Source organism: Xenopus laevis, chromosome 6S, assembly GCF_017654675.1.
Source record: "Xenopus laevis strain J_2021 chromosome 6S, Xenopus_laevis_v10.1, whole genome shotgun sequence".
In the NCBI taxonomy this organism is placed as follows: domain Eukaryota; kingdom Metazoa; phylum Chordata; class Amphibia; order Anura; family Pipidae; genus Xenopus; species Xenopus laevis.
In genome coordinates, this window is record NC_054382.1 from 22052255 (window position 1) to 22065095 (window position 12841).

General features: G+C 40.3%; 1 protein-coding gene across 1 annotated transcript; it reads right to left on the reverse strand.

Moving 5' to 3' along the window:
- Positions 1 to 5531: 5531 nt before the first annotated feature.
- LOC121395259 (protein FAM237A-like) lies at positions 5532 to 6397 on the reverse strand. Its single transcript, XM_041568296.1, has one exon. It carries the CDS (start codon positions 6395 to 6397, stop codon positions 5975 to 5977), a length of 423 nt encoding a protein of 140 aa, XP_041424230.1. The 3' UTR covers positions 5532 to 5974.
- Positions 6398 to 12841: the final 6444 nt, after the last annotated feature.

Genomic DNA, 12841 nt, shown 5'->3' on the forward strand with positions numbered 1-12841 from the left:
TTAGCCAAAAATGTAATATATAAAGGCTGGAGTGAACAGATGTCTAATAAAACAGCCAGAATCCAACTTCCTGCTTTTCAGCTCTATAACTCTGAGTTAGTCAGCGACTTGAAGGGGGGCCACATGGTACATTTCTGTTCAGTGAGTTTGTAATTGATCCTCAGCATTCAGCTCAGATTCAAAAGCAACAGATATGACCCATGTGCCCCCCCCCCTCAAGTCTCTGATTGGTTACTGCCTGGTAGTCAGGGTAACCAGTCAGTGTAAACCAAGAGAGCTGAAAAGCAGGAAGTAGTGTCTGACTGACATGTTATACATCAAATCACTGCAGCCTTTATACATTACATTTTTGGCTAACTAACTATATTAGAAACATTTTTTATTTTGCACAGCCTATCTATTCACCCAGTTTTTATTTTTACACTGAAGAATTCCTTTAAAAAGAGATTCTGGGAGATGTAAATCAATGTGACCAAGATCACAATGCTGGAAATTAAAAATAAGTGGGATGACTGTGACCCAGGAATTTAGGATTATGGAAACACGAGGAATTAAAGGTAAAACTGGGCAAAATCAGCCACATCCTATTCTGGAGAATGTTTAACAGTTGCTCTATGGAATAACGGCATGTAGAATGGATTAGGAATAATGACTTCCACATTTGAGGCTTGGCTAGTTGCCTATTTAATGTTATAACCCCAACATGACTCCAGTACATACAAATATCCAAGCAATTACAGCTGTATTGCCACGCTCAGTAACAAGCACATACTTGGGTTCATTTAAAAACCACAGGCAAATTTGCACTTGCGCAGTAACCCATAGCAACCAATCAGTGTTTAGCTTTTTTCAGCCCCCTGCAGGCTGAGCACTGAAAGCAATCATCTGATTGGTTACCATGGGTAATAGCCCGGGAGTAAATTTGCCCACTGTTCATAAATGAATATTATAGCATATGTAGATTTGTAAAATTGCAGCAAAAATTCCTTATTTATCCTTGTATTCATACATATAGAATATAATTATACAAAGCAATTCATAATGGCATTTTTATATATGTATATGTCCGAAATACGGTGACCTGCAGTTCATTCAGATGCTATTATGAAATGTTTTGAGCTGTGTCTATCAGCTGGGAGAGACTATCTGTAATACTGAGTAGGTGTAGAATGTCGGTGCAGGTTGGTAGTTGTGATACAATACTCTGACCTGAGTTCAGTCATTTATCAGCTGTGACCATGGACCAGTGGCAGTATCTCTAATTTATATATATATATATATATATATATATATATATATATATATATATATATAATGCTAATCATTATTATTACAACATAGACCTTCATAACCTGCACGTTTTAACCCATAACTCTTGCTTTACTGTTTTCCAACAATTGAAGATTTTTATGTGTTGAATGTGGTTGAAGAAAATGTTGTTTTTCATAAGTTTATTTGAATGCCAAAGTGTAATATGGCTGCACAGCATTTTCCACTTAGAAATAAGAGGTGTCATTGCCTGATGCAATTGACGATGGATTAGGGTGCCCTGTGCCCACCTTGGTTGCCACCTCAGGAGTCATCAACTCCTCCACAGGCCGTACCCAAAACCGCTTCCCATCACCCCACACATACCTGTTACCTCTCTCCTGTGCTGCTCTGATCTGGGGGAGGTCAGGGGGAGAGCCCATTGTTTTGGCAGAGAGTGGGTCTGGGTTGGGGAGGCCCCAGGTGTTTTCCCTGTGTCCTGCCTGTCCAGTCTGATCCTGGATGCAAGGTGCGATTGTGATTTATTTTGGACATTACACCTTGTCCTGTGTGTTGCACCCTAAGAATGTAATTTATTACAATACACTACACAGTGTGCAAAGTCCAAAAAAGGTAACAATCTGTTGCTGTTTTTTGCACATTGCACACTGTATAGTGTAAGTGTAGCCTAAGGCTCCTTTTCAGAACACAGAAACGTGCAGCACGCATCTTGAGCACTGCCTCTGTTACGCAGCACTCCATTCAAGAAGGATGGGTTGGGAGGCAAGTAGATGTCCACCATCCCCTAACTTGTGTATCATTCAGATTGCAATTGTAAAACGATTTTAGGCTATACAGGCCAACGGGGTTAACAACCAGCTAGTATATTAGAGCATGGTTACATTTGACTACTCTGGGCCTTCGCAAAGTGGAAGAAACGGAAACGTGGTGTAGTGCAACTACAAATTGCACATGCTACTGTGTAAAAAGTGAATAAAAAAGAGGGCACCAAGAGTTTCTTGCAAATGAAACAGAACAGATAATTTTATTTGTCAGAGACAAATGATCCACAGGGTTACTTACAGTGCATACAAGCAATTGCACAATATATTCACAGGCTAGGACAGTACATCAAAGCCAAATGTATATGAATTCCCTGAGGATGTAGTCAAGGCAGTACAGCACCTCCAGGCAGAAATTCCTGGTCTGGTCTGGATCTCACCCAGTGGAGTGGTCAGGGAGGAGAACCTAAAGCCTAACACACTATCCACTGTGGTCACTTCGATGAAGGCAAATCTTACAGCCTGGGAAGCTACTCCCTGCTACACCTCCTTGATGGAGCACAAAGCTGCTCTTTATATCTTCTCTCACTGTCTTACTCTCCTAGAGAGTCTATAACAATTATATCCCTGCCACTTACTAGCCTCATTCACGGGGTCCCTGCTCCCCGACTTCCATACTGAAGGTTCAGGTCCCTCAGGCTTTACTGGGCCTTGTTGTACCCAGGCTCCCTGGAAACACCCAGCTGGATCAGCAACCACAAGCCAAAGAGGAAAGTCCGCCCCTTCTCACTCACTATACCAAAGTGTGTCAGGAAGTGGTCACAACACCTCTTGGCCAATAACTGGGACATGTAAATTATACTAGATACATGGGAATCTGCCCAGCAACTAGGGAGATCTGGAAGTGTTGGGATTTAAATCCATAGGGGCACAATAACCCTATGGGTCCCTACACAAGTTTGGGAGTGTCAGAAGGTGAAGCCCCCACAGGGGCCCTGTCCTGTCCCAAGATGTAAGGACAAATTCTCCCTATTCTGGATTTTCAATCCGGTGTGAAAAGTAGAGCACAGCATAACAAGGGGTGCAAGTGGTTCTTCAGTGAGCACAAAGGGAGCTCTAGCACTTGTGTCCCGGGGTACTGTAATTGCCCCCTTTTGCTCTCCTAAAGGGTACGGCTAACATTGCGTGTAACACAACCTGTGTTCACTAGCACTCCTTTCAGAATAAGTGATGGAAGCCTGGGTGTTATTTAAGAAATGCAAACATAAGCTTTAAGAGGAGCAATTTTGTGCCCCTTAATACTTTGCACTTGCGCTCATAGCAATGGCTAATGAGCGCTAAGAAGTACAATTCTTAAGCAACATTTAAAAATATGCTTTGCAATTCAGCCAACCTGGGTAATTTCATGAGAAATAATATATACAAGTGAGTTATGTTTATTCTTAAACAAACGTCACAACAAAAGTGATATGACATAAATTTCATCATTTGTTAAGATGCAAAGAAAATCACAGAATTGCTCTTTCTCTTGAATACAAAATATACTTTTAATCTTTCATACAGATATACAAATAGATAACATATTGATGAGGTGCATACTCTGTAAAGCAGAGGAGTACAATTCGTCATGCGGCTTATTATTTGGTTAAATCACTTCTTTTTATTGAGCTGAGATTTCCAGATGCAATATGTAAGAAGAATTCCATGACTGTAACAGTTTATACATTTCAGACCCTGGATTCCTTAATAACGCAGTATAATAAATAGGTTTGTTTCATCTGTAACTAAATTAAGACAATGGGACTTTTGCACTGACGCAACATTTTTGTTTTCAAACTAAAAGGTTTTCTTGGAATTGAGGCACATTACTAAATAAACTGAACAAATAAACCTCTTCAATGCAATCCCAAGGTGAATTACCAGCGTGGCTCTTTTTTCCCTTATCTGTTTTAATTCGATCAAGGAAAACTATAAACCAGTAGTCTGAGACGTTGGCACCTCCCACTGGGGTGCATGACATTTATGGGGGTACCTATACTGAGGACGGTTAAGGTGAGATCTGAGGGTGCATACTGTAGTTATTTACAGACTTGCTATCTGCAAAACTATAAGTTTCATATATCTATAACATTGTTATGATCTAAGGGGATGAAGAAGATCATCCATGGAGTAAATTTACTAAGCGGGGAAAATTTGCCAGCTACGGCTTCGCAGCCATCGCAACACTTCGCCAGAGCAAAAATTTGCAATAGAGTGCAAATCCCCGCTAGCATCTATCTCCTTCACAAGATATGTGACGCCTGCACCCATTGGTAAACCGGCAAAGTCCCCGAAAACGGTAACGCTGGCGAGTCTTCGCCAGCGTTAGTCACTTCACCATTTAGTAAATCTGCCCCTATGGGTCCAATCCTAGTTCTTGCACCTAGTGTGCCTAACTTTTATACCAAAAAAATATGTAATATCTTTAGGGGCAGGTTGTTTCCAAAAACATTCATATAATGGTGTAAAACTAGGCAAAGGGAAAGCAAACTCTAGCACACCCGATGTTGCAGTTCACAGTATGCCTTTGGCTACAAGGTTAACATAGAAATTCTGAGAATCATAACTCCCCAACATTCCAAGCACTGAAGGCTACCTATCCATGAACTAGAAACACTGACGTTTCTGGGAGCTGTAGTTCAAGAAGGTTGAAGGACTTACTTGTCCTATGTAACTCAGACTCCACCAGAGTAGAGCTGCACTGCTCTACAATACCAAATGGGCCAATCTATCAGGGTTTGCAACCTGCCCAGGCCAAATTACTTATAGGAGGATTTATAGATGTGAGGCAATAAGACCATTATGTCCACACATTGACCCTCCGACTGTTTTGTGATGGACTGTCCTTGTTGAAAAGGAGCCTACCAAAATGGAAGTGGTAGACTGGGTAAATTAGTGCATGCAGATCATGGCCCAAATATCTCCATTCTTAAATTGGGAATGTTTACGGAATTTTATTATATGATATAGAAAGAAAAAAAGCAACTCTGGGAGATGCATGATGGGGCACGTGTAGTCCTGGAAGGTGGCATGATGTCTTAGATCAGCCCTACCTTACATTTTATACATCTGGAGATATAGGTTAACAACAGCTAGAGAGCCACATTTTGGACATATTTGATGGACCACAGATGGGACATCCCGACAAAAAAACATGTACTTAGGGGCAGATTTATCAAGAGTTTTTTTTTTTTAAAACTCCCATAAACTCCCATGAACTCTAAATTCGACCAAATCGAAATGTATTATTAAATTAGAATTTTTTTAAACTCGGGTGCAACTCAACCCGAAAACTCAAATCTAATTTGATTCGAGTTTTAAAAAAATGTCAGGAAGGTTGCAAACAACTCAGAATTGATCCCTGGATGTCTCCCATTGACTTAAACAGCAATTAGGCAGGTTATGTGTGGCGAATAGACAAATTTGAGTTCTTAAAGGGCCAGAGTATGATGAATATCAAATTCAAAATTTTTGAAAAACTCGAATCAAATTTGGATAACTCTCTAGTCAATAGTTTTGACCATAAAAGAAACTTGAATAGAAATAGAATTTTCAACAAAATATGTTGCCTTCCTGGATAAATTGCTGCAGGTCTCCGAGCTCTGTATTGGAGGGAGGCATCATGAAGTTGTCAGGAGGTTTTGTATTCTTATGAATTATTTGTGGTGGATTCAGTATTCAATCAATCCTAGAGTTTGGGATTCAGTGTAACCGTATTTTGTCTAAATGAATTCTCAACCGTTGACATTTGTTACTTGTGAAAATAAAGGAGCTTTTCTTCTAAAACTAAAGGAAGATCACAGTTCTTTACTGTACAGAATTCATGTACGTTATGTTTTATTTCGTGAGTAAAAAGCACACATTAAATAAGCTTCATTTAAATATTAAACCTATGAATAGTAATATCAAATGAATAACAGGATTTTGATAAAATTACCTTTTAATGGTTTATGTATATCTGAGAAATGATTTGGGCTGTGTAGTTCTCTTCTGCCCATACCATGAGAAATGGAGAGCACACAATCCACATATATGTCCCAAAAGTCCTGGGCTAACCCATCAAACAGAGCATTGTGCTTTGGATTGGCCGATTCCTTTAGGAAGATCATGAAGTCCCAAAGGCCTAGGATTGTATCTGCTACTCGGAGCTTTTTCATTTCTACCAGTTTGCGGGATGAAGACTCCCAGCACTCGTGGTCAATTTCACCAAGGCTCCCAGAGTTCGGATGACCGTGAACATTCTTGTGATAAAGTGACCTTGTATAGACTGAGGTCACCATGAGCAAGCAGACAAGCTGGAGGTACCAGCTGCTAGCGGCAGACTCCATGCCCTGCAAAAACAACATGACCAATATGTGTGAGAAAAAGCAAGACCATTGGGAAGATATTTCTACAGCAGAGGTCCATCCAGAATAAAACTGCATTGAAAGCAATATAAACAAATAAGGATATTGGTAATTATACTGCCTATTTCTGCTGTTTAACATGCTGGATAACAGAAAAGGACAACAAACCAACCTGTAGATTTGGTTTGTTTATAATTAGAGGCACATTTATCAAGGGTCGAATTTCAAATTCATGTGAGTTTTTCTTAACTCACATGAATTCGATGTTACTCTAAATTCGATTGGGGGACATTTATTAAAAAAATTGAATATGGCAAACTCGGTCAAATTTTACCGACCGAAAACACGAATCTAATTAGATTCAAATTTGTCCCTTAGTAGCTCATTTATCAAGGGTCAAATTTCGAATTCATGTTTTCTTCGAGTTATTTAAAATTCCCATAAACTCGAAATTTGACCAATCGTAATGTATTGATAAAAGAGAATTTTCTCAGCTTGGACAAATTTAATCGACCCGACAACTCAAATCGGTTTTGAAAAAATCTGCCCCCTAAAGTGAAGTAAAGGTGGCCATAGACGCAAAGATCTGGTCACCAAACGAGCGGATCTTTCCCCGTTATGCCATTAACAAGCATGGCTATATCGGGGGTAATTGATTGAACAATCCGATTACGATGTGCAATGGGCTTTGGCGGGACGAAAGCTGTAGGCACTCTCCACACACAATCCGAAAATCGTACGATAGGATCTGTGTGTCTATGGCCAGTTTAAGATTTCCAGTTAATATAATGTGCCAGCTTCCAGTGTGTGCATTTCAACAGTTCTGGACTGAATCAAAGGAATTTGGGGAAAGGCTGTGGACATGGTAGTGAGGCACCCACAGGAAAAGAAGTACCCGCAGCCAGTGGAGCGCCAGTCCAGTGTACATGGTTGGCAATTAAATTCACTGCGGGCATCTTAAAATTTGGCACTGCCAAATTGCACATCAGTTGTTCTTTAATCAAGCTTTTATATATATATATATATATATATATATATATATATATATATATATATTTTTTTTTTTTTTAATAAATGAGTGAAACCAGATCCAGCTGTACCTGTGACTGCACATCAGGGTAATCCGCTAGCTTCGCTCCTTTGAGAGCTCATTTGACCAAATTTACTAGAAGACGGCAGTAGTTGATTTCCCCTTTTATTTTTTTGTCAGCTTTGAAGTATTCATTATTTGTAGGAAGAAAAAGGGAGACTGCTCTTGAGCTCATCTCATATACACAGCATTCGGTTTCCCCTTTAATTCCTGCTGCTCTCACATCTACTGCTCATCTAACATCCACTTGTTGCACTTGTGCATTCCTCAGAACAGAAAGGCTTTTTCTATACGGAGCACAATGACAAGAGTAGTGCATGACTCTCTCGGGCCAAAGTCTGGCTACAAAATGAGAACATTAAAGGGAATATCCAAAAGTTATTTTTGCCTAAGGGAAGAAAGTGTAATTCGAACCAACTTTCCATTATTCACTCATTACACGTTTTCAATGGCTGTGCAATTGTTTGTAAATGTAATTCCTATTGAAAGCATTATTAGTCTATCTCTTTAAATGCTTTGGCTTTGACTCTTGAAACAATATAGAAGAAGTCACTTCTGTAGGAATGGCAACAGGAGTCAGAACCAGCAGTGCAGAGAATGGAAAGAGCCAGACAAATACTGTTTTCAACAGCAATTACATTTACAAACAACTTCAAAAGCATTGAACATATTTTATTGCATAATTGAAAGTTGCTTAGAATAATACTTTCTAAAAAATATGTTTTTGGGTCGGAAATTCCTCTTTAAAGGCTTTTACTAAAAAGCAAAATATTACTGATAAGTAGAGGTATTTTCCAGCAACACGGACATTGGCTTGGGAGTTTAGGCACCAGCAGGTCAGCATTATATAAAACACATGACACTGTACTGGAACAATATCTCCTTTTGGGGAAGGTGTATAATACACAAGCTGCACACTTATACAGACACAAGTTAACGGCTTATTAACAGAAATAGTTTTTTTTTCATATGATCTTTGCATATATAATACACATATACACAAAGGCAGAATGTTGACATATACTAACATTCAAGAAATAACATTTAACACCATAATAACAATGCAAAGTTTACTCACGTCTGGAGATTATTCGAGGTAACACCTGAAAAAAAATGCACATGTTTACAGCATGTAAGTGTCATGAATTGATCTATAAAAACAGGTGTAGACAGACAGATAGATAGATTTTAGATAGCAATAGATGATTGATAGATGTATAGATATTGATAGAAAGATAGATGATAGATAGATAGATAGATAGATAGATAGATAGATAGATAGATAGATAGATAGATAGATAGATAGATAGATAGATAGATAGATAGATAGATAGATAGAGCTGGGTATATAGATAGACAAGACTGCTGGGCAGATGTTTATCTTGGGTGTAACAATGTTTGTGGCACACAGACCTGAGCCGGCTTCTGTTCTAAGAATGAGAGGTAAGAGCTGGACTGCTTAGTGAATATTTATATTGAAGCCCCTCCTACCGTCCTGCGTCACAGCAAGAGGGGCAGATATTGTCTGAGTCAATACTATTCCTAATGTAGAACAATGTGTTATATATGAGATCACAACAGTGAGCAAGCTTGTGTATAGGGCAACATCAAGTGGAAATAACTCATAATGGGCACACTGCACTCAGATTGGCTCAACGCAAGACCTGGGGGGGGTGGGAAGCTACATAATGTCTATAGTCATGTTGTATAGTGCAAGTTAATAAAGGGTGGTTAACAAATGTGTTTTCTGAACATGAACAGTTTATGAATAACACAGTGATAATATATATATATATATAATATATATATATATATATATATATATATATACACACACACACACACACACACATTAGGGAGTACTTGCTATTTTACCTTAAAGGAGACATATAGGATAAATTTAAAAACCCTAATTTTGTAGGGCAATTATGAGTAATATATGGTGTTGCTTTTACATGGTGTTAAAAATTAATAATATCTTTCAGCTCCCTATACATGTTCACTGGTCTCTGTTTCAAATGAGGGGTGGGCGTGTCCTAACGGTCCCTGCATAGTAGGAGGGGGCAGCCAATCACAGCCCTGCAGTCACACAAGCACAGACAGACTTCAGTTCCCTATCAGGTCCTGCTAGCTGCTGATTGGTTTCTGTCCTACAGTGCAGTGAGCCGAGTGCCGCCGGCTCCCCTGCACCGCCTGGGAATTCAAGGAGCAGGAAGTGGAAGGGAGGGATTACAAGGGTCTTTTCAGAAATATTCAATAAATCAGCCTGAAACACTACTTTTTAAGCACAATTCTTCTATATCTTAATGAGTATAAACACACTGGTATGTTCTTATTTTTAACACAAAATATCTCCTTTAAATAGCCTCTAAGCCTCCTTTTATTTTCCCTTTGCTTTTTTTCACTGGAGAATTTAAGGATATTAAATTATTTCCTGTTACATTAGTTTCTGATATTAGTTGCGGATTCTGCCTTTTCCCCTCTCAAGGCCCATGATCCTCCCACAAGCTAGCAATGAATGTGGCCAGACACCATGTCATATAAGTAACTTTTGGATTGGGTAGAAGCGACAACACAGGAGCTTAATATGGCATGACACAGAGGACTTTAGTGCAACATGCACTTTGCATCTAGGGTAGCTCTTCATCTGGCATTCTCTGGCTCCTCACATGCTTTGACTCCCCCCGGTGCTGCCATTATCCGATCTTTCTGGTTTTTAGTTCCTGGCTTGGTTTGTGACCAGACCGTGGTCCTACTTATCAGTTCCAGTTTCCAGATCTGCACTCCTAACCAGTGTCGGACTAGTCCACTGGGATACCAGGAAAACTCCCGGTGGGCCCAGGTGTCAGTGGGCCTCTTGCTTCTAACCATTTGGCCTATTTCATGGTCATTCTCTATTTTTTTATAGGAAAAAAGAGGTGTAATAATGGAAGAATAAAGTATAGTAATAAGAAATAAGACTAGGAGAATAAAGAGGTTGCGTGAGGAGGTATAATAGTTTGGAAAGTAGGCCCACGGTCTAAGGTTTTCTGGTGGGACCCGGGCATCTCAGTCCGACACTGCTCCTATCAGGCCTCTTCTTCCAGAGCTATTCTGTTTCACCATACTTGTCTAGTCACCTCTATTTACTTGTTACCTTCAGTTTATAAAAGTATCCCCAGACATTCTGACTACTTAAGCTTCAGAGATTATTACTACCTCCTACCTATGGTTCCCAGCAACCTCAGAGACTCACACTTACTGCTAACTGCAGTACCCAGAAGCCCCACAGCCTCTCACTGCTCTTTGCCTACAATTCCCAGAGATTGGCACGTCATACGTGTTAGTAATTGGTCAGCTCTGTGTTGCTATTTCACAGGAACTCGTACCTGCAAAATTCAATTATAACTATTGCCTTTCAGCTGGAGCCTTGGAATGTTCCGGCTTGTGAAGCTCCTTTGCACTGCTCCAATACAGAATAAGATATTATTATTTATTGACTTTTCTGTTCAATTTGCTGTTATCTCTTACCTGTCTCCTGCATGCTTTGTATTAAATACACTGTGCTCTTAAAGTGGACTTTTCACCCAGACATAAAAAGCTGTATCAAATATTTTTTGCCCCTCCTCTATGCCTTAGGCATAAAGGTGGGGCAGACAATTACTTTCACTTTCCATTGCTAGATGTCACTGCTCTCCCCACATCTTCCCCAGTTCTCTTAACCATTCAATTGTGTAACCAGTGCATGGGGATGCACATTAGGTCCCCCATTCTGGTGCACAAACAAGATTCTGAGATAATGCAAGGCTTGTCTTAAAGGGCATCTATTGGGTAAAAATGTTATCCCCAACAGAAGGTGCGGGCTAATAGAGCCTGCATTCCGGTTGGGGATAACAGTAGTTTTTAAAAAAAATGCCCCCCGCCAGCACAAGGCTACCCGAATATGCATAATGAAAAGCTGCCCCGAAATGTACATTATGGGCATGCACGTGACGTCACATGCGCATTAAGCGCATGCGAGTAGGGTTGCCACCTTTTTAAAAATTATTTACCGGCTGGTGGGCGGTGGGGACACAAAGGGGCGGGCTGTGACATCAAAATGGGTGGGTCATGCTGTAAAAGGGGGCGGGGGCCGTGCCACGGACACCAAAGGAAAAGCTAAATTCAAGGGGATTGGGGGCAGGCCGAGGGCTCTTTTTAATCGTATTACAAATTTACCGGCAGCCACATTGCCGGTAAATTTGTAATACCGGCCCCGGCCTTGGCAGGTATTTTACCGGCTAGGTAAAATACTGGCTGGGTGGCAACCATACATGTGAGTGACCTGACATGGTGCGGGTAGCTTAGCGCTGGCAGGGGGCATTTTTTAAAAAAAAATTACTGTTATCCCCAACCGGAATGTGGGCTCTATTAGCCCGCACCTTTGGTTGGGGATAACATGTTTACCCAACAGGTGCCCTTTGATAACAATGTCCACAAAATGTCTCCTGCATACTTGCTATAATTATAGGAAGGAAACAAGATTCAAACAATTTATAGAGTGTAATTTTGCTTGACTAACATGATAAAATAGGACTTGGAATTTTTTTTTGGGGTGACGGTTCCCCTTTAAGACATGTAAAGATATACAGAAAGTCTTGTTACCGGGGCCTACTTGTTACGCCACTGGTTACTATGACAGTTTACCTCAGAACGCTGTTTTAACTTTCTGATTTTCCAGTGTCCCATAAAGAATTCTTCTTCTAATTAGTTGTCTTTCTGCAAGAAAGTCTTACTAGCTACAAATCCAGTCAGAATTATTATCACCACACTCTCCTCTTTATTTCAGACTGACATAATAGTGTAGGTGGCCATACACATTTCTGCCAATTCAGCTGTTAATGTTAGTAGAGAAAACAAATGATCTTTTCCAAACCAACAATATGCGATGTTGTTGTGCCAAGGGAGCAGGACACAAGTTGTAGCAGGGGACAAGGAGCAAAGCCTGACTTCAACCCTCCAGCTGTGGCTCAACTACAACTCCCACAATTCGACAGTGAGATGGAAGCTGTAGTTTTTCAGCACAACTGGACGGCAGCAGCACGTTAGGCTCCTCGTACATATATTATATATATTGTAAACAGGAAACAACTTTTAGTTTATTCTTTCTACATAATTTGCCGTCTCGCCCGGGTCTTTCAGTGCCAACAAGGTTTCAGGACAAGTGTCCTCTCAGCACTCAATAAAAACATCCCCTGTTAGGCTGCACGAAAATGCCAGCACTCTTGTCCCTCCCCGGCCTGAGGCACTAACACTGGGAGAGACCCGCACAGCCAACACAATCGCACTAATGGGATGCCACCGTCCCCGGAACTCAT

Coding starts and splice junctions, on each gene's coding strand:
- LOC121395259 (XM_041568296.1), bottom strand. CDS start 6,397: ATGGAGTCTGCCGCTAGCAGCTGGTACCTCCAGCTTGTCTGCTTGCTC.